This window comes from Fusarium falciforme, chromosome 1 (assembly GCF_026873545.1).
Source record: "Fusarium falciforme chromosome 1, complete sequence".
Classification (NCBI taxonomy): domain Eukaryota; kingdom Fungi; phylum Ascomycota; class Sordariomycetes; order Hypocreales; family Nectriaceae; genus Fusarium; species Fusarium falciforme.
Genome location: NC_070544.1, coordinates 1,426,010 through 1,449,665, shown reverse-complemented (window position 1 = coordinate 1,449,665; position 23,656 = coordinate 1,426,010). Strand labels below are relative to the sequence as shown.

The window sequence follows — 23,656 nt, the reverse complement described above, 5'->3', positions numbered from 1 at the left end:
ATTTCCCTTTTTCTATCGCCCACAGGTTTTTATTCTCGACCTTTTTCCTCATTCCGTGTTGGAAAATTCTCTTGTTACTGCCCTCTTCAGTAACAAACTAACTCGAGTTGACCTGTCAAGTCGTCCATACCAAGACGTCACTCTACCCAGCTTTTTGCCTTTGTGGCCCCTCGCGCTCCCGCTCCCGCCCCTCCCACGGCCCTATTTACCGCTACAGCGCTTCTCCGCCAATTCGCCTGCCCGCGCTCTTATACCGCCTGCCAGACCTAGTCGTCGTTGGGCAGCGCTGCATCGCAGCGAACAGGATATCTCCAAATCACCCCAGAAAATACCTTCAAGACGGCTTCGGTTACTTTTTCCGTTCCTCTTTCCTCTTCTTCCTCTTGTCGTGTGGGCGATCGTGAACTGCCCCAAACCGACGCAATGCCGCTGCACCAGAGGACATCTGCTAGCCCGGTCAAGAGGAGCTCTTCCTCGGCCTCCTCCACCGTTTCTTCCAAGGCCCTGACTGGTGCGCACAACAACGCCCGGCTCTTCCTGCTTCCACCCACTGACCGCCGAAATCTAGTTCACGACTACGACTACTCATACGAATATGACTACGAGTCGGATTTGCGCGACGATCTTCAGAAGGCCAACACCGACCTCAACAAGGCAAACGCCGAAAATGACAAGCTCAAGAACACCATCGAGACACTCACCCGCAAGCTGAACGAGGCCAAGACCTCTCTTGAGCAGGCTAACCGCAAGGCTACCGAATCCAACGTCTCTTACCGCGAGGTCAAGGCGCAGCTCGAGGGCGCCCGCTCCGAGGCCGAGGTCCTCAAGGAGGACAACCGCCGCCTCAACACTGACTTTGAGGAGCTCAAGGAGGATAAGCGCCGCCTCAACAGCGAGTGCGAGGAGCTCAAGGAGGAGAAGGAGACCCTCAAGGAGGAGAACGAGCGTGTCAAGTTTGAGCACCATGACCTCGAGCAGCGCTTCATTGGTCTCACGGCCAAGCATGAGAACCTGACCATGCGCTTCAACGCTCTTAACAACCAGACGCCCACCTCAACCATGACGAGCCCCATGTCGAGCCCAATGCCTAGCCCTCTCCCCGCTCCTCTTCCCGAGGCCACTCGCAAGCCGTCCCGGCCTTCCAGCAAGGCCTCGAGCAAGGCCTCTAGCAAGCCCAGCAGCAAGACTGGTAGCAAGCGCGAGACCCGCGAGGCCCGAGAGGAGCGTCACCGCGAACGAGAGGAGCGACACCAGTCTGAACGCGAAGAGAGCTCCCGCGAGGAGCGCCCACGCGAGCATCGTCACCGGGATGAGCGCACCCGCGAAGAGCGCCGTGAGGATCGGGGCCGACGGAGCGACAAGCCCAAGGACAAGGACAGCCGGCCCGATATCAAGGCGGACAAGGAGCGCTTGTCGAAGCGGTTTGATGAGCGTCCTGCTTCAGGACCTCGCCAGACCAGCTTCATCGAGCCCTGGGGACCCGGAGGTTGGTCTCGCTATGACGCCCCTTCCAATGACCTTGACGCTTACGGTCAAATGACAACAGGACGCAAGGCTGCCAGCGTCGTCTCTAGCCAAGCTACTTACAACGTGCCTCGCACTTCCAGCATCGTCAATGGTCACTTTAGCAGCGACAGCAGCACCTACGATGACGAGCGTTACGAGGATGGCTCATACCACGCGTATCCCATCCCGAACTAACCTCACTCACATTATTCTCTGATCGACCTGCATCTCGAAGGGAGGCAGGCGGTCCTGGCCGAATGCCAGTGACGGCCACTCTGGGAAATTACCAACCTTCCCGTGTCGCAAGTCAGGAGCAAGACTCCATCAGGATCTTGCCCACAAACAAGATTACCTTGGACACACCCCATGAGACATACATCCAAGGGGTGAGGACCATCCTAGCAAGTTGGGCTTAGTAGGGCCCACCATGCTTCTCTCCCAATCGTCACCGACAAGCGGATTCTGATTCCAGAAACTGACTCTAATACTCAATGGGGCAGGCGGGCATACGGATCGAGCCCACCGCTTTGACGCCATTCCGTTCCCCGCACCGCACCCCACGGAATGCATAATCAGTGTATCCCCGACGTCGGTCGACATTTTCTACCGCACACAAATTTGTCTCTGTTTCAAACAACTGGACATCCATCCGCATTCCACTCAATTGCAGCATTGTTTTGCTTTTTTGGCTCTGCGGTTACATTACAGCCCTCAGTTATACTCGAGGTACCTGCTTTTCACATTATACGTTTTTACATACTCGCCATGAAGCTTTATCCGTCCATCACCGAGGAGCTCGCCGAGTGGGTGCAGCGGCAACCCGTCTTCTTCACCGGCTCGGCGCCAACCCTTGGCTCCCACATCAATGTCTCGCCCAAGGGTCTGGCCGACTCTCACTTTGCCATCTTGGGGCCGAACCAGTGTGCCTACATCGATCGCACCGGCTCGGGGTGCGAGACGATTGCGCACTCATATGACAATGGTCGGCTCTGCCTGATGTTTATGAGTTTCGGCGCGGCCCCTCGGATTCTGCGATTCTTTTGTCGGTCCAGAGTCGTCGAATGGGACGAGCCGGCCTTTGCCGATCTCGTCCGCCGCATCTCCCAAGGGAAGCGGTCAGCATTCGATGGCGCCAGGGCCGTGATTGTGGCGGACGTGTTTGAAGTTCAGACGAGCTGCGGCTTTGGTGTGCCCCGGGTCAAGAGGGCCATCTACGATCGCGACTCGACATCTGAGCAACCTGTAGAGCAGGTGCTTCCAGAGGGTGTCGACGGCAAAGTGGACGAACTGGTCGTGTTTGAAGAGCGGCCCACTATGGATGCTTGGCTCAAGAAGAGAGTCGACAGCAATACGCTTCAAGAGTACCACAACGAGACCAACGTGCTGAGCATGGACGGTCTGCCAGGACTCAAGGCTGCTCGTCGAGGCGTGGGAGAGAGGTTGTGGTGGACAGACGCGAAGGCGCACGCGAAGAGGGTTCTCGCCCAGGGTGAAGCGATTGCGGTTGGGTTCATTGTTGCTGTGTTGTTGTACGTTGTCATGAATGTTGTGGGAGCGAAGACTCTTGGTCAGTTTTGAAGGGTATAGGACGGCGCAATGGGGTTTGGATACCAAAAAGTACAGTGTTGTTGGAGCGGAAAAGCTCCCGAGGGATTTCCTTTTTTGTTGTTGTTCAAAGATATCATGTTGTTTTTACTCATCTTGTTTCGATAGACTTGCTGTTTTTGCGTTTGCTACAAGTTCCGGGTTCAACAGCCCGAGTAGAAACGATTCCCCAATGTTAGCATAGGATAGGAAAGGAAAGGATAGTAGTAGTAGTAGTAGTGATAGGATAGGATAGGATAGCCGTACAGATTTTTCATTCAACATTGTCGTTACTTTATGCCCGTGTCTCTTGACATGTTTCTATCTATCACTCCTTGTACTGTCGTCCAAATGAGGTTGACATGCAGGAGTGCATCCTCGTGATATGTGAAACGCTGACCCGACAAGCCACACGGAGATGCAAATAACACACTGCAACGAAAATACCCGCCCTTATTCAAGGCTGAATTTAGCTCAACGAGCTATTCACAAGAAGCAGCTAATCAAAGACGAGCGACATGCTGATCGGTTCTTCAGTCTGCACTCCAAACACCTCTGTCACAGGTCTTGGCCAATGACCCTCCTCAGGGTCACATCTCGAGCGGCCCAGCTGAAAAGGCTTCGAGCAGGGGGGGGTTGACTGCCGTGTGGGCACGGGATGGTGTTCGTGAGGTGGCTTGCAGGGCCTTGGGGTCTTTTTTTTGTGTGAAACGGCGGTGCGCGATTTGGTGATAGATATATATATAGAGAGGGAGGTATATTCACACGAGGGAGTTTTGGTGGCTTCTTCTCTCATGACTGAATGACCTCTTGTTAAACACAACTTCAATATGGGCGTCTCACGGGCTTCTTGCGCCCAGATGTGGGGGATAGAGGAGAACTCGAGGGGATGGAGGGTATGGCTCATCTTTGCAGTGTTTCGTGAGTATCTTGTCTGGGGTGAAGAGTATGTATACAGAGAACTAACTAGACACAGTCGGCCTGATTGTCAACTTCATCGCTGTTCTGGGCTGTCTCTCCCCCGCGACACAGACGATCCATCTATACAAACTCCAGCAGGATGAACTCTTAAGGTCGATCGAGATGGTATCTCAGAAATCTACAAAGTCCCTCGAGAACCCTCATCTACCTCGAGTTTGGTATTGGGGCTTGTCAGGTTAGCAACACCGCCGTCTTTTTAAGAAGCAAAGTTAACAAATTCTCAGGAGTATGTGATGATAACAATCATTGTCATAAATCATTCCCACCGACTCTCTCCCTCGGCGCCATGGTCGACTCGTCCCTTCGTGCCTCCATCTCCAACGAAACGGCTCTCTCTTCAGCGCTTGCTCCTTGGGCGAGTTTCATCCGCAGCTCCTCCATCGACGGCTCCTCCAAGACGGTAAATCCTCGTCTGCACACATCTCGCACAAAGTTTCTCTCCTTTTCACGTGCTTCTGCTGCGTTGGCTGTCCTCGCCCTGTTCACGTCGGCTGGCCTCCTTGCTGTCGCCGTGGTGTCACTACACGCTAGGTTTCGAGGAAAGGTGCGGCTGTGGATGCTGTACCTTGGCACCTTGTTCGACGGACTACTCTTACTCGCATCGGCCGTGTTGGCTATATATGCCATGAACGAGGGTCCAAGGGCAATCGTGCGTTATGCCGGGCTAGAGAAGCAAAACGAACCAAGTGATTTCCTGGGGCCGGGTATGTATGTGCTCGCGGCGGGGGTTCTGGTCAAGTTCCTCGCCATCGCCGGCGTCTTTATTGGATTCCTTCTCTTTGGCTTCATCTCGCTGGTGGTGTCATGTCTGGCCGTCATGTGTGCCTGCGCCTGTCTTGCAGGAGGAGCGGAACGAGGGCGGTACTACTGTCAATATTGTGGATGGTCGTCGGATATACGACCCTATAATGGTTGCTGTCCAAGCTGTCAATGGTAGTGAGTCGATAGCCCAAGATAACATGTCATATGTAGTGCAAAGTAAAGCATTGTATACCTGTGCTCGATTCCTTCGATCCTACTTAGCGTGTTCTAACTACTGCTACTACACCCCCAGTAGACCAGCCTGCATATGTGCCGGCGCGGTCCGCTTGGAGTTGCCGTCGTTGAAGATCGATTCTCCATCGAAATCCCCGTAGCTATCATGCTTGCTTGCAATGAATGGCGGCTTCGTCTGGGAAACGGGCGCAACACATTGAGTTGCTTGCCGTCTTCTCGCTCAACAAAGGCCAATGACTGCTCAGTCTGCAACTTGTCCATCTTCTCTGAACGAGCTGGATCTACAGCGCGGGCTGTGGTCGGCGGTGAGCTCAACGATTAGCGGCGCTGATCGTGACGGACGTCGCCTCGCCGTGCTGCTCGCTAGTATCTGTCTGAAATGCTCGAGAAAGGATCATATAGACTCCTCCTGGTCTCAGCCGCCGCCATTTGTTGCTGTTGTGGCAGCAGCAGCAGTAGCAGTAGCACCACTGTTACCGCCACCCTCCTTGCTGGCTCCCGAATCCTTTGCCTTGTTGCCTCCACCTCGTGCGCGTCGGCCACGGCCGGACGACTTCTCCGGCGGGGCCGGCCCGGAAGCTCCCGATGCTGTAGCCGTGTTCGCCGGCTTCTTGTCCTTGCGTTCCAGAACCTGCACCGTACCCTGCGCAACGGTGATGGGGCTTGACGTGACTGCCTTTACGAGACCCTCGTGCTCGGCAAAGTCCACATAAGCGAAGCCCTTGCGCTTATCGATCTCCACAAACGTGATGGTACCAAACACTTCGAGCGATTGCTTGAGAAGTGCTTCGGTGACGCCCTGTGAGGGGTTGGCGTGCTTGACAAAGCCACGAGTAGCGTCTGCAGAAACAGTTGGGGGCTTCTTCTGTGCGTTTCCAGACTTGTTAGAACCACCCTTGGAACCACCAGGTGCATTGTTTGCCTTTGACCCAGCAGCCTGCGCCTGTGCAGGTGCTGGCTGGGATGTTGTGCCCGTTGGAGTTGCTGGCCGTCGGGGCTCGACTTCAGTGCTCTTCTTCTTGAGAAGGACGACAGGTGGGTTCGGTGTAGCCTGAGATTGGCTTGGCCCGCCCTCCTTGTCCTTGTCCTTGCCCTTCTGCTTTTCATTGTCCTTGTCTTTTTCCTTCTCCTTCTCCTTATTCTTCTCGGAGTTCTTTCCGCCTCGAGTCCTACGACCTGATGATTGAGACTTGGAGGCGGCTCCAGAAGCACCTCGGCCCTTCGCAACTGGAGGGGGTGTCTCTGTAGATTTGACGGGGGAAGTCGGTCTCTCAGTAGTGGTGCTTGCAGTCGCAGGGGGCGTGGTCTCCTTCGTCGACGTCTTTGCATCCGCCTCGGCCTTAGCCGCATCCTGACGCGCCTTCCTATGAGCGCTGCCAGGACTGAGGCCGAGGTCGCGCTGGAGAATCCTAGCAGCGGCCAAGATACCTGCACGCCGACTCTTGGGCGCCGATTCCTGAGCGGCGTTATCGCTGGTCGGTTTCGTGGTCGTGGCCTTGGAAGCTTCCGCGCTCTGTTCAGTGGAGGCCTTCTTGGTCAGGATTTTGACTGTCTCCTTGGGAGTCTTTTCCGCCTTGGATTCCCTCGACTCCTTGCCCTTCTTCTTGCCCGGCTCGTCGTCCTTCGAGGCACCTTTGCCCTTTCCGCTCTTAGATTCTCCTTGTCCGTGCTTAGCGTTCTTAGAGGAAGCACCGTCTTTAGCCTTGTTTGCCTTCTTCTCCTTCAGGTACTCGATAAGTGGTGTGGTTGTGACCTTTGTCTCTGCTTTTCCAATATCATCGCCTTCTTCGCCCTCAGCGTTCTCCTTTGGCGGCGCAGGGTTTGCGAGATCCTCCAGAAAGGCCATAAACTCGGGGTCCTGGTCAATGGTTCCTTGACGTGCGTCGGTTCGCTTCTTGTTACCTGGAACCTTTTTGTAGATGGCAAACTCAACCGAGGGAGGTCCAATTAACGATGGGTTAGTGAAAGTAGCTTTGGCATCTTCCCAGACTGCAGTTCGAACAGCATCGTTTAAAGCCATGATGTCGTCTTTCCTCATCACATGGACATAAGCGCGACCTGGTCGAGACGGCTTTGAGGGACTTGGAACAGCTTGTTAGCGAACAAAACAGCCGATTGAGGAACTGTGGCATACTCGGTGGAAATCTTGCCTGGAGCAAAAGAAAACCAGTCAACCCTTCCCTTACCCAATTCCCAGGCGTTTCCAAGAATCGACACAAACTCTTCCTGCGTCATCCCTGGGGGAAGACGGCGAATGACGAGCTTCTCGCCCTCATTGTGAGCCTTGGTTTTGGCTGGCTTAGGGGCGTCGCCTTCATTCGCTTTCTTCGTCATGATTAGTCCAAGCCCAATCAATTCTTACATCTCACTGTAGAAATAATCCCACCTTGTTTGCCTCAGTAGATCTCGCACTCGAGCCTCTCCCCCTGGATTTTCCGGGCCCGCTGTTGTCGTGCGAACCCTTTCCCTTTGAGACAAGTCAGATGCGAGCGACTCCTTGAATGAGCGACATGGATGTATCACTCACCTTTGCGGTTTCCGAGGTCTGACTCGGCGGCGCCGGGAGAACCCCGTTTGCCCGCCGAGACAGGACTTGCGGTGCCTGAGTTGACATTGCGCATGCCGCAGGCCGTCTCTGGTTCTGGTGATGGGCGCTGATATTGACGAGGCCGAGTGGCTAATCAGCCAGGAAACTTGTAAGGCTTGATGAGTCGCGGCCTTGGGCGATGCCCCGCCAAGCAGCCAGTGGGGCGGTTTTGGAGGATATGCGATTAAAGAGGGGATCTCACGTGCGGGCTGGCGTTCAAGTTGACAGAGGAGTGATGTACTCAGCAGGTGCTTTTGATGTCGCATGTGCTTCGAATATTTTTAAAGATTTCAAGAGTAAAAGATCCGCGTCATGAACTCGGAGAAAACGCTCTGTAACTCAAAGCAACCTCGATTCATCTGACTTAGAAACAGGCGCTCCTCAAGGCCCGAGGATTCTCCGGCGTTTCACTATCGCACCCCTCCATTATCTAAGCCCCACCCCCATTCGTTCCCGTGTCGCCTCAAGGTACCACCACATCGCCTTGCAGCGCTGGGCTGATATATATTCCCCCCTCCATATCCTCCCCCCGACCTTTTCGCGACGGGGCATGCCTGAATATGGCTGCAAGTGTACCTCGACCGGGCCCCGCGAACCTGGGGCCCAATGCTGGCCTTGATGAGTGGCTGGAGGAGGCGAAGCAGTGCCACTACCTGCCTGAGAGGGCCATGAAGGAATTGTGCGAGAAGGTCAAGGAGATTTTGATGGAAGGTGAGGAGCGGTGCTCGGGTGTGCCCAGCGTTTATGGCTGACCCGGCAATCCAGAGTCCAACATCCAGCCGGTCTGCACCCCTGTCACCGTGTGCGGCGACATCCACGGCCAGTTCTACGATCTCCTCGAGCTCTTCCGTGTTTCTGGCGGTATGCCAGGCGAGTCCAACGTGCAGGCGCCAAAGACCGCGACCACAGTCATCACCTCGGACGACATCGAGCCGCCTACCGAGATCACAAACCCTAAGCTGAGGAAGAAGATAAAGGCTTCAGGCGATGGGGCGGCGACGAGCGGAGCTGAAGGGGAGGAGGGCGAGGGAGACGACGCCGAAGAGGACCCCGATGCGACGGTGGCAGACCGCTTAGACTCTGGAGTTGCCGTTACTGCGTCGTCAAGTCAGAGCGCCGATACCCGATATATCTTCCTGGGAGATTTTGTGGATCGAGGATACTTCAGTTTGGAAACCTTCACATTACTAATGTGCTTGAAGGCCAAGTGAGCTTCACAAGATGCACCTCTCATGTTTCGCTGCTCACATCTTCAACAGGTATCCAGACAGAATAGTCCTGGTCCGCGGTAACCACGAATCGCGGCAGATTACCCAGGTCTACGGATTTTACGAGGAGTGCCAGCAAAAGTACGGCAACGCCTCAGTCTGGAAGGCCTGCTGCCATGTGTTTGACTTTCTTGTCCTCGCCGCCATTATCGATGGCGAGATTCTTTGCGTCCACGGAGGGCTGAGCCCCGAGATTAGGACTATTGATCAGATCCGAGTGGTTGCTCGAGCCCAGGAGATCCCCCATGAGGGTGCGTTCTGTGACCTTGTGTGGTCAGATCCCGAAGATGTCGAAACATGGGCCATTAGCCCTCGTGGTGCTGGTTGGCTGTTTGGAGACAAGGTAGCGACGGAGTTTAATCATGTCAACGGTTTGAAGTTGATTGCTCGAGCCCATCAGCTCGTCAACGAGGGATACAAGGTATGTTCCTCCTCTCTGTTGACTGAACCCTATTAACCATGAACAGTATCACTTTCCAGAGAACTCGGTGGTGACTGTGTGGTCAGCACCCAACTACTGTTACCGCTGCGGCAACGTTGCATCTATCATGGCCGTGGACAAGGATCTAAACCCGAAATTTAGCATCTTCTCGGCTGTTCCTGATGACCAGAGGCACGTCCCGGCGAACAGGAGGGGCCCTGGTGATTACTTCCTGTGATGAAGGGACGGTATACGCATAACGGAAATTAATGGCAATGGATGGCTTGCATGTAGAATAGCATAGGGTCACGATACCCATGGACTTGAGGTGACATCAGTGGGAATGGATGGGTACGGTTTCTGGGTAGAGTCGTTATATTAAACCATGATCATGTTGAACAACGTCATTTGATATAAATCCGGCATTGATTTGATGTGTTGGTTCCTTATGATAAATTTGTAGTGATGTGTTTCATTATTAAATATGCTATTTCTGCGATGGTGAGCTTTCTGGCAGGTTTTATCCAGAACCACATCTGCCACGAAAATGCCAAAACCGAAAACGACAAAGGGAAATCCAATCCAAGTCGCCATCCGTGACTGGATTGAGTCAACTACATTCGAAAATACAGAGGCGAACCAAACATGGCAAGATGAACTTCTAAACGGTGCGCCAAAGCGCTTCACAATCTATGAACCGATGGCGCTTCTGCCCACGGGCAGCTTCACAAACATACCCTGGACAACCACGTTGCAAGGTGTCGGCCAAGACGCCCGTGAGCGGCTATGGTCTAGGATCCTACAAGAGCTTTCGAGACAGGCCAAGGGGCCCTTGACTCACCTCGCGGTGAACGAGGGTATTCCTCTGCACAAGGCTGAGGGTGAGGCAGAAGAGAATGTGCTCAGAAGTCCCAGTGGGCTTCGCACCTTTTACGGAGACTTTGGGCCAACAAGTACATCGGCAGAGGGACCATCTCAACAGGATTTCAATAAGACGCTTTGGGTATCGACGAAGCAGAATGGCATCTTCCAGACCTGGGCACCCAGATGGACCATGTTCAGCCGAGGAAACGTCAAGGAAAAGGCGAGGCTTCTGGATATGGGTGACACTGTGAAGGACAGAAATGGGGACGAGAAGTGGGCAGTCGACCTCTATGCAGGTATTGGCTACTTTGTCTTCTCCTACGCCCGTCTCGGAATGAGAGTCCTATGCTGGGAGATCAACCCTTGGAGCGTGGAAGGTCTACGACGGGGCGCCAGAGCAAACGGGTGGAGCGTACGCATCGTCCAGGGCGACGACCTGACGCTTCCGGAAGAAGAGATCCTTAACGGTGGGGAGCAGATCGTCGTGCTCCTGGAGAGTAACGAGGAAGCTCTGCGGAGGATCCACTCTCTACAGGCTCGAGGCATAGCCCAGGATATCCGACACATCAACTGCGGCTTCCTGCCCACGAGTGAGCCGACCTGGAGGCATACATGGGACATGTCGGCCACGTCCAGTGAGACACGGCTGCATCTCCACGAGAACGTGGGCGCCAACGAAACTGAGACAAGACGGAGTGAGATACAGCGCATCTTTGATGGCTGGGGCGAGGGCACGGGACGGGCGGCAGAGGTTGAGCATGTCGAGCTGGTCAAGACGTTTGCGCCAGGCGTCTGGCACTGCGTCTTTGATGTCCGTGTTTACAATATCTAGCTGTTATCATGTATCCCAAAACAAGTTGTTCAGTGCAATTCATCCGTCATGATATCATGCGCCTCTCCCCACGCCTCGCTCCCACTACACCTCTCTCTCGCCGCCGAATGAGTAAAATACAATTTCGTGTCTATCATCTACATGGCCTCTTAAGCTTGCCGCCGGAACTTTTTGGGAATGTTGGACTCGACGATGGCAAGCTTCTGCATGGCCTCGAGCCTCTCCTCGGCGTCCTCCATCTCGTCGTGCTTCTTGAAGTGCTCAATGTCCTCGGGGTGCGTAAGGTCCTCGAGCTTTGTGTTCTCATCGTGATACTTTTCCCAGTGATGGATCTCATACTCGTACTCGTCATCACCGTGGTGGCCGGGCCCGGTGCCCAGGTCAGGCAGCGTCTTTCCGGCACCGACATAGTCCATCCACTCCTTGCGGCTGACCGAGAAGTCGGCGTCGGAGTCGAGGAGGCCCAGCAGGATTTCGAGGACCTCGTCTTTCTGCTTTTGCTCCATGCCCTTGTTCGAGTCGTCAAAGAGACCGTATGTGCGCATGAGCTCGGAGGCTTGCCACCAGCCGTCGCTGTTGAAGTCGTGGAGGGAGAAGAAGGAGTCAGGGTCCCAGCCCTGTACGTGGTGCTCCTCTGTAGGATGTTAGTTTGAGATCCTCTAACCGTACGGAATAAATAGTAGCATACCCGCCATGTGCCTCGTCATCCAGTCTGCGTTGGCGTCCACCACGGGCTTCTGAGAATGGGCGCCGCCGTGGGCGAGCACCGAGGTCGCAAAAGCGACGCTGAAGAGGGCACTTGGGCGCATCGTGAGATGATGACTGGCGCGTCGAGGACGGAGGTGCAGCAAGAGGCTCGGGACTTGCGGCTTGGAGAGGCGACGTAGACACGGAGGCAATTGACGATATGGACAAGCTGGCGACGGCGTGGCTTAAAGGAGACGCTGAGTAGAGGGACGGGGATACCTAGCCCGACAGCGATCCTGGCTCAAAGTGGTCTGGAGCTGGCCGCTGTCGTAATGGTGGTGGATGTTGCCAGGGGCGCACGCTGTCGCTTGGTGGGGGAGGCCACTGAAAGCTTAACTGCTACGGGGAGGAGATACGCTGAAGACGCTTAGCTAGGACGTTTTCATCTGCTGGAATTTCGACATTGGAGGATGGTATGGAGGAGGAACTTTTGACATCTCGAACAGTAGCTTGCGTCTACTGCGTATGTTTTAGGGAAACAAGCACACTCGACTTTCTGGTTTCATATTTATCCGTATTCTATCATTGATGTCTCTCGATCAAGCAACTCATTTGTCTTGCCAAGTGATCGGCATGCTCATTAATTTGGTGGGGGAGGTGAATAGCTGGCATCTTCAATGAGATCCTTGGAGATAGTGGTCCCGTGACCAGGCGTCAGGAGTGACTGCGGCGCTACGCGTCTCAATCTCGTATCGCGTCTCCAACTTCAAACCTCGATTCTCAACAAGTATCTCACAAGCACGACTTCCGCAAACGCCAGAGCTGCCACCATGAGTCGCCAAATCGAGCAGGCATTGCTCTCATTGATGCCAACATACGGCTCTGATCTACCACCAGCTCTTGTGGAACTCGCCGGTTCATTGCTTGCGCAGTCCCGACTTCATGCAAGTACCCTCAAGGCCGAGGAAGAGATTGCTAGGCTCTATGCTTGTGCCAATATTGCGTGCGACCGGTATGATTTATGGTGATTGGCAGAAGCCTTCCAAGCTTACAATTATAGACTTAAAATCACACTCGACCTTCCACCTATCGAACCACGACCACCCATTCCTCCTCGCATCTACAAGCGACTCTATGGCCATCTCGACAACATCCTCCCCAATAGCGCCACGACGCCTGGTAGGGCTGCATCAGGCCGGGTGAGGACACCAAGCTCGAGATTTCGGGATGTTGGAGGCTCACCGGCATCTGGGTCACGGCCGTTGCCATCTCGTGGGACGCCCACAAAAGATCAAAGCCTTGCCCAATTTCGAACCCCTTTAAAGGGGGATGCGGGCACACCGACCAAATCTACTGTCAAGAAAGAAGCCGTTTCGTCAGAGCACGCCCTTCATCCATGGATAAAGCCTACGACTCGATTCTTGTGCGAGGAAACTGATCACAAGAAGCTCGCGCCCACGATTTTGGCCGGCATGGAGGCAATCGTCACACCGGGAGGCCGCAGAACCGAGGATGAATGGGTTCTGAAGAACGTTACAGCCTTGTTTGCTGCCATCTACTTCTTTGTCACAATGCGTGTTAAAGCCCTTGCATCAGGGGAGGCTATCGACCGAGAAGGCTATGTTCCACTTCGCAAAGAGATTCTTGCTCTACTTACCCGAGCTCGCGGTGAGGTCTCTGTCAGGGGTTTGGATGAAGACGAAGCTTGGGATGGGTGGACCAGTCTGAAGACGAAAGAGTTTGACGACGCTGTTGCTCGTGTCAACGAAAGGGCATGGCTCACCGAAGACTGGTATCAAGGTATCGCGGATGTTATCAAGCTGACCCAGCGAAGCCAACTTGACGACGTTGAGATGCTCGACGAGGAGACGATGCCCAAGATGCAGGTCAAGAAGGCAGACACCATGTTTCAAGACAAGTACGACTTGCTTAGTGAAGCTAAGCGCGCGGATTTCATGCACTTCAAGGAAGATATGCTCGCCAGGATTGCTCTATTGACGACAGCGGGCGCTGCCATGGAGGTAGATACAAAATGAAGGACCAAGACCTGCTTTTGGCCACAGAATTATACACATATCGAAAGCTCCCCTTCTATCTTTGGGACAGGATACCCGTCAAAAATCTTCTTCAAATCACGATATCTTTTAAAAAGCTGGTCGGGTCTGGGTGAGGAAGCCAGAGGGAGCGACAGTGGCCTGGTCGTTGTCGCCGAGAGGGACGCCGGGAGTGGCAGCGAAGGTGGGGATCTCACCGGGAGCGTCGTTGGCACCAGTGGGCTGCTCCTGGCTGTCATCGTCACCGCCGGGGAAGTTGCCAGCGCCGTTTCCGGGAGCAGCGCTGAAGGTAGGGATGGCACCAGGAGCACCAGAAGGAGCGCCCTCACCACCACCGAAGCCCGCGCCGGGAGTAGCGATGAAGGTCGGGATGCTGCCTCCGGGAGCAGTGCCGGGGAAGCCACCCTGGCCGGCACCGGGGGTAGGGACAAGCGTGGGCGCGGGAGCGTCGGTAGCATCACCGCCGGGGAAACCGCCGAAGCCAGCACCGGGAGTTCGGGCAGGCCCATCCTCGGAGCCGCTGTGGTGACCATGGCGACCGCCGAATCCGGGGAAGCCACCGAAACCTCCGCTCTGAGAAGGGAAAGCGGGAGCATCGCCGCTGGGGAAGCCGCTGGGGAAGTCACCGAATCCGGCGCCGGGGGTCTGAACGGGAGCCTCGTCGTCGCTGCCGCTACCAGGGAAGCCACCGAAACCGCCGCTCTGGGTTGGGAAAGCAGGAGAGTCACCACCGTCGCTGCCGCCGGTAGGGAAGTCAAAGCCGGCGCCAGGAGTTTGAGCAGCGTCACGGGCACCAATGTCGCCGAAGCCGCCGGTAGGGATGATGGAGTCGTCTCCGCTACCGAAGCCGGCACCGGGAGTCTGGATAGGGACATCGCCGCTGCCGCTGCCGCTGCCGCTGCCGGGGAAGTTACCGAAGCCACCGCTGGGGAAGCTACCGCCGCCACTGGGGAAGTTGCCGCCGAAGCCAGCGCCGGGGGTCTGGATGGGCGACTCGCCGTCGCCGCCGGGGATAAGACCAGTAGGCAGGCTACCAGAATCACCACCAGGGATGATACCAGTGGGCAAGCCAGTGGGAAGACCGCCAGCACCACCACCAATGCCGCTGGGCAGACCAGTTGGGATGTCACCACCGAGTCCGCTGCCGGGGAAACCACCGGGGAAATCACCGAAGCCCTGAGGGCGAGGGCGAGGGCGGGCCATGGCCTGGGAGGAAAAGGCCAAGGCCAATGTCATAAGAGAGAGGACAGCCATTGTGATGGAAGAAGGAAAGATGAGACTTGAAAATTTGAAGGAAAGGGGAAAAGATCGTGTAAGAGACGGATCACAGATGCCGGCAACTGGATGTCTGGTGTTGAAAGAAAAGAGCGTGTGAAGGTGGCGATGAAGAGAATGGTAGAAGACGTTCAAGACACCAGAAGGACAGCCATTTATATCTGATCAACTCCAACATTCTACATCAGGGGATCAACATGTTTCTCACGACTCCTGTTCCGTGATTCGGAGCCGCCGTGGGTGTTACACGCTGACAGCGTCAATCCCGGCTCCGATGGCAAGCTGATGGTTTCACTCACAAGCCTCCGACGACATGGAATTGGGGATGGATTCATCCAGATTCGTTCAAGTCGCCCTGTGCTCATGAACCCCCTGGCGATCAGTGCCAGGATCCACTAACATCTGCTTGGCGGAAGATCTAGCGGACTGGACTAGAAAAAAAAGCCCGATGCTGGTGTTAAACATGGACGGGTTTCGAATTGAGGGACGCGGCGCTCAGCGCATCGGCATGTGGGAGGGATGACGCGGCTGATGTTTGCCAGGGCGCGTTTCCGTCAGATGTTTCCTTGCTGCTACAACGGCAAGGGGGTTCATCACGAAGCTCTCCGTCGTTGCGCGTTTCAGAATTCGGGGGTGGGATGCTTGTTCTTTGAGTCAGGACGGGGCTCGATTGGTGTTTCGACCGACTGGCCCAGACCAGGTCCCGGTTTTTCTCTTGTCAAAGGTAAACTAAACTACAACCTCAACTCGACATGGACGACGGTTTGTGGATATTCGCAATCGATGGTGTGACTGGCACTTGGTCCAAGAGATGGTTCTCTCCTGGATCTTGCATCTCGATGGCGCCATTCTTGACCACCTCTCCTACATTGCTCACTAGCCCAGCTTTCCTGGCACAAAGGGATGTCCCGCGCTCAATCCTCCGTCGACGGCCCATGCCTGTCCGTTAACGTAACTGCTCTCATCACTACCCAGGAAGAGGGCGACCCGGGCAATCTCGTCCGCGTGGCCACCTCTCTTGGTTGGATTCAGCTGCCCAATCTTCTTCTCGTTGCCCCGTGCCCTAGCCGCCTGGTAGACCTCGGCCGTCATGCCCGTTTCGATGAGGCCGGGGCAGATGGCGTTGATGCGCACGCCCGTCCCCGCGAGCTGGAACGATATCGTCTGCGCAAGGGACACTACCGCGGCCTTGGAGGCGGAGTAGGGAGTGGAACCGGCGTTGGAGCGGATGCCGGCGACGGAAGCCGTGCCAATGATGCTGCCTCCAGGCCGGGGCTTCTCGGCAGATGTCTTTTGCATGGCCGGTGCGGCGTGCTTCGCAGCCAGGAAGACGCTGGACGGATTCATTAAGCTGATGCCCGCTGTGGAGCCAAGATGCGAGATGAGACATACCTTAGAGTGTTTGTCTTGAGTATAGACATGAACTCCTCATCTCCAAACTCTGTAAACAATGTGGTCCTGCCGACGACGCCTGCGTTGGCAAAGAAGACGTCTAAGCGGCCGTAGCGTCCAATCGCATCTTGGACCACCTCCTTGACCTTTGACTCGTCCGCGGCATCGAAGCGGCGAACGTGGACCTCTACCTTGGGAAATGCGGCGGTGATCTCTTGCTTGTGAGTCTCCAGATGTGTATCAATGAAGTCGCAGAGATACAGGGCGCGTGCTCCGCTCTCTGCGTACTGGTGGGCTGTGGCGCGACCGATGCCCAGTGGTGAATTGGCGCCTATGAGATCAGTGTGAAAGATGGGTGGAATATCCGAGAGTTGAACACATACCTGTGATGATGATGACCTTGCCCTCGACGCGTAGCTTGCTGGATCCTGGAGCTACCTTGCTGATTGGAGGGAGGAGCTGATTGCCAATGGCCTCGATGCGCTTCTGAGCTTTGTCCGACATTTTGAGATGATTGGATTACACGCAGTGATACAAGAAAACAAAGATGAACTTATAATGAATAGATTAATGGGGTTTTCATGGCAACTCGGCCCCTCATCATGACCCCGAGAGCTCTTGGTGAAGCCGGGGAATGTGGGGCGAAGAGGGGGGCCGCCCCGGAGCCGAGGCTCGGGAAATTTGGAGCTGGGGGGAGCTCCGATGTCACGTGTGTCACTTCCTTCCCCTTTGGTCATGGGCTTGGAAACAACCTCCTTAGGCATCGGAACAGCATCTCGAGCATCAAGTATCATGGTTCATCATCAGGGATATGTCGAGTTTCTCGTCCTCCAAGGCAAACGAACCCCTTTCTGTGCGGTCACCTGCGTAAACGCCTGATCCACTCTCGCATGATTGCATCAGATCAGGCTGCCGGTAGCCAAATTGTTTGCTTCTCGAGTACTCGTTGATTGTGCGAGACAAGGACTCTTTCCCGCCTCCCAAGCACTTGGGGCAAGCTACCGTTCCTGTGTCGACGGACCATTTCTTCAAGATGTATCGTCAGCAAACGGGGGAGGAGGAGGCCTCAGCAAGGCTAATGCATGACGGGCCGCAGGCCTTCGGTATCGGTCCTTTGAGGACGATGTAACACTTGGTCAAGGAGATGATGCCTTGTTGCGGAAGTGTGTAATCCGTCATCTCGGGAGTCTACCAAACGCGCACATCAGACGAGGACGGGAAGGAATAGTTGTGTCTTCGGAACAATCCCAAGCTCGTGTACGATGTGACGACGACCCGTTTGCGCCTATCACAGGGTCATCACCAAGGTGACGAGGAGCAGCAGATGTGATGCCGAAATTATCTGGTGCTTGACTCGTCGCCATTTTCGGATGCTTGAAACTTATGGGGATGGAACAATCCGAAGCATGACGTCGACGATTCCCTTCAAGATGACCAGGGCAATGCTTCTCATGGGCAACTCTGTGGTTCGCTGTCCTATGCCGGGATGTATATCGTCCCGTTGGCCGACCTCAGGGCCTTGGATTGAAATACGAGGTTGCGCAACCCAATTCGACCAGCTGCGGTATTCTGGGCTGTCAGACTGTCCCTGAGCTGGACCTTAACCTGGATCCAGCATCGGCCAATCGCTCTCGCGGGTCTGTTGGTTACATGACAAGAGGCTTCTATTTGGGGCCACTGCCCAGACTCGAGCACTTCAAAGACACTCCCACGTGAGTTCTACCGAGTTCTGCCGTGAGAGGTCGATGGCGTTCGTCCCCTGTCCACCCCTGCCGCGGAGGCGTCGTTGCACAACTCTCAGGTAGCATGTCAAGCCATTCATTTATCAGCAAGCGATTGCGCGCACGTTGTCGACTGTTGTCGAACTGGTTGTGCCGGGTCAGCCTCAGCGTTGGATGTCATGCATCTTGATGCACCTGCCATGTCACTACGCTGGATGTGAGGAGGTGTTTCTGGTCTTCACCGCAAAGTGTGCTGCAGCTTTTCGACGAACAAACATGCACGGACAAAACAATTGTCTCTGAGCATTGATTCAGGGTAGCAGCAGGAAAGAAAGGGGCTGGCGAGGTCAGAGCAGAGGAGAGAACTGCACGATACCGTCTGGGCTGAACGGCGACCAAGGCACGCGCGCGAGAGCCTCAAGATGCAACTGGCTGGGATAAGCTTCCAAATGACGGCATTAAATCAGCCGTCTCTTGGCTCATTCTCACCGAAATCCTGCAGCCCATGACGCGCGTTATCAACTCAGCTTCAGGCGCGGGAAGCATGGCGGGGAAGGCCTCTGTGTGTAACCACACGACGCCAAACGCAACGCAACGGGATGGGCCCAGCCTCGAGCGAGAAGAGCAAACAAAGCATGGAATGACATGATGATCCTTGAAAGACGAATGAGGCTCAATGGGAGCAAAACGGAATGCGCCAGGCTCAAATGCCTGCCTGCTTGCCTCAAGTCAGGATCTGCAAGATTTGCCGGCAAGCTGCACAGGACGAGACAATGCTCAGAGTTTTCCCACCCCAGCCCTAGCAATTGCGCTGAACACTGTTCGCGAAAGGGCTATTGCTATTGGTTACCAGGCTGCAGGACCCCGGTCGACTGCTCGCTTGACCTGCCAAACAATGGCCATGGGAGACTTGGGCATGCGACACAACGAGTGGGAAGTCGGGGGAGAAGAAGGCCTTTGTCAGGCACCCCCATTGTGCGAGGGCTCTGAGGAACCACTGGGGAAATACCCCATCGGGCAGAGTCTCTGAGCAGGTGTTGCTGATATGCCAACACAAAGACAGACAGATATGGCAGCTTCTCTGAACACCAAGTTGGCCTATGGTAGTGACATCCTGCCGGCTCACCTTGCCCCCTACTGTATCAACTTTGACAATGTATGACGGATATGTCTGGCCAGAAGAGTGCAAACCCATCGTGGCAGCCACGCCTACCGACTCCCGTTTGGTCATGGCTACTCGCAACGAGGCGCTCTGATTGCGCGCTGCAAAAGACAAACGGCATCAGAGGCCCTCGAAAAGCTGACCCGCCATGGGCAATTTGCCCGCCTTGTCGCTGCAGCCTCTCGGGACGACGCAGGGCGGCTCGTTCTGAAGCCCGCCATGGACGCTTCCATGCAGGCAGCCCCCTCCCCTTCAGCAACCCGTGGGCATCCGCGTCGTCGCTGGAAGGCTCCTAGAAAGAGAAGAAGGCTATTCCATCACCAATACCATACGAGGCCATTCTCGTCAGACGTGGGTAACCGCAGGGGGGCGGTGTAACGCCCTACGGCCGGTGGCCACGGACACACCAGCCTGATCTTGTCCATGCTGCCGGTCCTGCCGTGGGAACTATCACTGCTTGTGCTTCTGCTTGGTGCGTCTGGACTCACGAACAGGAAGAAGGGGGGCAGAAGAGACCGGTGTTGGTGGGTGAAGACCGTTTATCAAAATGAACCCATCTTGAGCCCTTCCCCCATCCCTCTTACAGCGTCCCGTCTTTTCTGTTTACTGTTTCCATCCCACCCTTCTCTGTTTACATTACTCCGGTTACTGTTCGTCCCGGCTTTCTTGCTCTGTCGTTTCGAGTTGCCAAACTCATATCTGGCTGAAACCCTCCTATCCATATTGCCTTCCCTCGAAGAGCATGTTCGGCCCGAACCATCACTCTTCTTTATCTGCCTCTTGAATCACATCCATGGCACGCCAGGCTTCGAGTCGACTCCGGAAGAGAGGCTGCAGCAGCGGCCACGGCTGGGGCTTCATCGCAGCCGACGTCGAGGATCCGCCGCAATGCATCGCCATGTGCAGGGAGAGGTTCCTGCGGGAGCTGTTGCCCAAGGATGAGACATTCGAGCGAGCGTGCGAGGCGCTGGGGGACAGGGGCGAGCAGCAGCACCGGTCCTTCAGGGCTCTCTACTGCTGCGACTCTCAGCTCTGTGGCGTCGACAACCTCGGCGAGCGTGGGAGAGACCGTATGTGCGACACTAGAAGGTCTGAGGGCACGAGGTGCTGATGAGCAACTAGCCAATGTGAATTGGTTCATCAACGCCTGCCAGGAGTAAGATATCTCTTCTATTTGGGGTTATGAGTGAGCTGAGGCTGACATTGCTATCAGAACCGGCTATCACTCGATAGTTGACCCAGGTCCTCCAGACGTAGACTACGTTTGCGATCCTGAATCTACTCATGGAGGTGATGTTCATTGTCACAAGGCTCAGTCAGCGGATAGGGCCGAGGATGAAGCATTCGAGAGTGTATCGAGCACGTCTCAGGCACCTGCGTCAGAGGATGCCACGTCGAAAAGGTCCACGACGTCAGAGACTTCAACATCAGCACCGGTACAGAGCTCAATGCCCGATACAACATATTCCACCAGTAGTGATCCCTCACTGGTCACCACATTGCAGCCTTCGAACAAGGAGCAAGACAAGAATGATGAAACTGGACTTCCCTTGGGCGTCAAGATCACTATAGCCATCTTGTCTGTTGTTATTCTTGCAGCTGTCATTGTACTTGTCGTATGTCTTCTTCGAAGGAGAAAGCCCCGCCGAAACGACATCCGCAGACTCATCAAGCACCCAACATCACCTCCCCCTGCAGACTCTCCTACTCCCCTCGTCTCGCCGACTCTCTCTCACACCGACGCAGATGGCGTGCCCCTGACACCGCCAGCGCGACTCAGGGAGCGCAAGTTCCTCCCTACGCTCAGCGAGCCAAGCCTATCACCGACCAGTAGTAGGCATCGAGATCGGTCTGGATTTCCCGCGTCCCCTCTCTGCTCGCCTACCAGTAGCAACTTGACGCCAAGGCATGAGAGGACACCCAAGATCTACAGTGCGGACCAAGTTCCGCCTGTCCCTATGATTGTCATGACGGCGCCAGAAGGGGGACAGAACGACGGCTCGGCCAGTTTCAGCGGTGTCACTCCTCCCGCTTCTGTTCAAAAGATGCCTGGTCATGGAAATGGTTCTCTGCCATGGCCCCCACTATCTCATGATGGACTGTTCAAGATACTCGTCAGTCCAGGACCGCCGCCGACCAGGGCACTTCCATCCACGCCCCCCAACCGACCATCGACCCCTACCAAACCCCTATCCAGTCCGCCACGAAAGGGGGCTACAGTCTATCCTCCTGCCCAGCAACTGACGAAGGATATTGTGCTCTCGCCAGAGGCAAGGGAGCTTCGCGACATGACGGAGAGCTACGCCAAAGACGCCGGGAGGCACAGCGGGGGAAGCTGGAGCGGCATTGCTGGGTCGTCGCTCGTCAAGGGGAGGAGTGTGAGTAGCCCAGTGATGGAGGAGGCGGACCTTGAAAGGCTGGGAGGGAGATACTAGATGGGGAAAAGGGAGTGTAAGGGGAGATGAAAAGCAATGTTAGCCTCATACATGAATGTGCATGTATCTGATAGTAGGGTAGACAGGGTCACGGTGATGATGAGTAAGTACATGACATGATGAGACGTCATGGATGTATCGTTACGAGTGTGTTCAACGAGTTTACAGTATAATTACCCCCTTAGGCTTGTAGTGTGTCGCATGTCTTTAAAGCTTGTATTCATTTGTCTACATATCTCCTTAAATGCCCAGCTCCTTCAGCGACTTTACCAAGTCAATGACACTCTCGTCAACCTTGATCCAGTCGATGCCCAGAATCTTGTTGGTCTCGTCAGCGTTGAACTTGAAGATCTGGTCCTTTGGCGGGAGCTCTCCCCCCTTGACCTCAGGCCCGGGTAGTTTGTCTGCAAACTCGGGAAAGTTACGCTGCACAGCGTCGACGAACTCGCGGTGCGTGAACCAGCCGGCTGTGGCAAAGAGTCGCTTCCCACCAGCTTTGGGGTTCTCCAGACCGCGGACGTGGGCGCGAGCGGCATCTCGGACGTCGATCCAGAGGGGCACGGGTGTGCATGGGGGGATGCTGTCCTTCCAACCGCCACGGAGCAGGCTCACAACACGCTCGTTGGATGTGTTGATGCTCTCCAGAGTGGCGAGGTGCTTGGAGACAGGACCGAGGACGAGAGGTGGACACACAGTCACCAGATCAAAAGAGGGCTTCTCGGTAGCGACAAAGTCCCAGGCCGCACGCTCAGCAAGAGTCTTTGAGGCGCGGTAAGCAGTCGCAGGGGATCGCGAGATGTCGTTGACAGTGACTGGGTTCCAGCTCGCCTCAGAAAAGGTGGTTGAAGGGTCAGTAAACTTGTCTTCGTCTAGGATTGAGGCAAACGATGACGTGATGACGACACGCTTGACAGACGGTGCCGAGGCGTGAAGGGCCTTGAGAATACCCGTGGTGCCAATAACGGCCGGATCAATCAGATCCTTCTTGGGATCAGCTACCTCAAGTCAGCCACCCGCTCTCATTGTACCATGTCAAGATCACTCACTGATGTTAAAGTGAAAGGGGCTCGCAGTGTGCAACACGGCATCGATGCCAGGCGTCTTGGCCACCTCGTCAAACGCCCCCGGCTGAGCAATGTCCGGCACGATGACCACCTCGAGCTTGCCGTCGGCGGCCTTTCCCGGGTGGGCGTCGCGGATCTTTTGAGCCTTGGCCTCGGAGCGGACGGTGGTGACGACTGTGTAGTCCTTTTCGAGGAGCTGGTCGAGGATGTGGGCTATGAGGATGGGTTAGGAGAGGTTCATGGGAGATATAGTCATGTCTAGCTGAGAGGTTTGATGGAGGTGCTGAGTACCACGTACCGGCAATGAAGCCTGAACCACCTGAACACATGTTAGCATCATGGAAATCATCTGTTGGGCATCTTGACTTACCAGTGAGTAGAACCTTGGTCATGATGGGAATAGTGTTGTTGAGTCTTCTATCCAGTCTAATCTTTATCGTCCAATGTTTCTAAATGACCAACAGTCTATCAATTGAGTGTATCTTGACTTGTCCAAGCTCTTTCCTGTCGTCAATCCAAGATTGAGTTGGCGAGTGAGTGAAGGAGGGGGTTTATAAGCGATGGAATGCTTGCCCCGCATTCGTCATTCCAGCTGGCAAAGACGGTTGCTTCGGAATCCCCCACTGCTCTTGCCTCTTTTTCTCTTGCTGCTTCCTTATCGGCTTCCATTCGCGGCATACATATATTGATAGGTATCTTAGGTAAACATTGCACATGGACTAAACAGGCAATAGGAGATGCTTAGGCCTCATGTCACGGAAAGGGCGTCTTCATGTCTCGCTCGTATCCTTCACAACCAGACGTCACAAGCTCTGCATCATACAAAG

The 23,656-nt window shown here is 55.1% G+C and overlaps 10 protein-coding genes and 1 pseudogene across 11 annotated transcripts, besides 1 other annotated feature; 6 read left to right on the top strand and 5 right to left on the bottom strand.

Moving 5' to 3' along the window:
• Window positions 1-423: 423 nt before the first annotated feature.
• On the top strand, window positions 424-1,701 carry NCS54_00037400 (Hypothetical protein; the record flags this gene model as incomplete). The annotated part of the gene is made up of 1 exon (XM_053146026.1): window positions 424-1,701. One exon carries the CDS (start codon window positions 424-426, stop codon window positions 1,699-1,701), a length of 1,278 nt encoding a protein of 425 aa, XP_053002001.1.
• Window positions 1,702-2,070: 369 nt separating this feature from the next.
• NCS54_00037300 (Hypothetical protein) lies at window positions 2,071-3,084 on the top strand (the record flags this gene model as incomplete). Its single annotated transcript, XM_053146025.1, has 1 exon — window positions 2,071-3,084. The coding sequence occupies one exon, from the start codon at window positions 2,071-2,073 to the stop codon at window positions 3,082-3,084; it is 1,014 nt and encodes a 337-aa protein (XP_053002000.1).
• A 2,398-nt stretch (window positions 3,085-5,482) lies between these two features.
• Window positions 5,483-7,681, bottom strand: NCS54_00037200 (RRM domain-containing protein; the record flags this gene model as incomplete). Its single annotated transcript, XM_053146024.1, has 4 exons — window positions 5,483-7,148; window positions 7,202-7,392; window positions 7,454-7,534; window positions 7,595-7,681. 4 exons carry the CDS (start codon window positions 7,679-7,681, stop codon window positions 5,483-5,485), a joined length of 2,025 nt encoding a protein of 674 aa, XP_053001999.1.
• A 533-nt stretch (window positions 7,682-8,214) lies between these two features.
• NCS54_00037100 (Serine/threonine-protein phosphatase) lies at window positions 8,215-9,581 on the top strand (the record flags this gene model as incomplete). The annotated part of the gene is made up of 4 exons (XM_053146023.1): window positions 8,215-8,365; window positions 8,420-8,861; window positions 8,914-9,343; window positions 9,390-9,581. The coding sequence occupies 4 exons, from the start codon at window positions 8,215-8,217 to the stop codon at window positions 9,579-9,581; spliced, it is 1,215 nt and encodes a 404-aa protein (XP_053001998.1).
• A 309-nt stretch (window positions 9,582-9,890) lies between these two features.
• Window positions 9,891-11,039, top strand: NCS54_00037000 (Hypothetical protein; the record flags this gene model as incomplete). The annotated part of the gene is made up of 1 exon (XM_053146022.1): window positions 9,891-11,039. One exon carries the CDS (start codon window positions 9,891-9,893, stop codon window positions 11,037-11,039), a length of 1,149 nt encoding a protein of 382 aa, XP_053001997.1.
• A 149-nt stretch (window positions 11,040-11,188) lies between these two features.
• NCS54_00036900 (Hypothetical protein) lies at window positions 11,189-11,959 on the bottom strand (the record flags this gene model as incomplete). The annotated part of the gene is made up of 2 exons (XM_053146021.1): window positions 11,728-11,959; window positions 11,189-11,673 (listed from the first exon to the last, which is right to left on the bottom strand). Exons 1-2 carry the CDS (start codon window positions 11,846-11,848, stop codon window positions 11,189-11,191), a joined length of 606 nt encoding a protein of 201 aa, XP_053001996.1. The 5' UTR covers window positions 11,849-11,959.
• A 486-nt stretch (window positions 11,960-12,445) lies between these two features.
• On the top strand, window positions 12,446-13,762 carry NCS54_00036800 (annotated as a pseudogene). Its single transcript has 2 exons — window positions 12,446-12,738; window positions 12,787-13,762.
• Window positions 12,446-13,762: a sequence feature.
• A 108-nt stretch (window positions 13,763-13,870) lies between these two features.
• Window positions 13,871-15,034, bottom strand: NCS54_00036700 (Hypothetical protein; the record flags this gene model as incomplete). Its single annotated transcript, XM_053146020.1, has 1 exon — window positions 13,871-15,034. One exon carries the CDS (start codon window positions 15,032-15,034, stop codon window positions 13,871-13,873), a length of 1,164 nt encoding a protein of 387 aa, XP_053001995.1.
• Window positions 15,035-15,931: 897 nt separating this feature from the next.
• On the bottom strand, window positions 15,932-16,951 carry NCS54_00036600 (Hypothetical protein; the record flags this gene model as incomplete). Its single annotated transcript, XM_053146019.1, has 3 exons — window positions 15,932-16,388; window positions 16,448-16,778; window positions 16,831-16,951. 3 exons carry the CDS (start codon window positions 16,949-16,951, stop codon window positions 15,932-15,934), a joined length of 909 nt encoding a protein of 302 aa, XP_053001994.1.
• Window positions 16,952-20,123: 3,172 nt separating this feature from the next.
• NCS54_00036500 (Hypothetical protein) lies at window positions 20,124-21,765 on the top strand (the record flags this gene model as incomplete). Its single annotated transcript, XM_053146018.1, has 3 exons — window positions 20,124-20,400; window positions 20,453-20,486; window positions 20,544-21,765. 3 exons carry the CDS (start codon window positions 20,124-20,126, stop codon window positions 21,763-21,765), a joined length of 1,533 nt encoding a protein of 510 aa, XP_053001993.1.
• A 240-nt stretch (window positions 21,766-22,005) lies between these two features.
• NCS54_00036400 (Epimerase domain-containing protein) lies at window positions 22,006-23,221 on the bottom strand (the record flags this gene model as incomplete). Its single annotated transcript, XM_053146017.1, has 4 exons — window positions 22,006-22,760; window positions 22,812-23,042; window positions 23,128-23,148; window positions 23,200-23,221. 4 exons carry the CDS (start codon window positions 23,219-23,221, stop codon window positions 22,006-22,008), a joined length of 1,029 nt encoding a protein of 342 aa, XP_053001992.1.
• Between the last annotated feature and the right edge of the window lie 435 nt (window positions 23,222-23,656).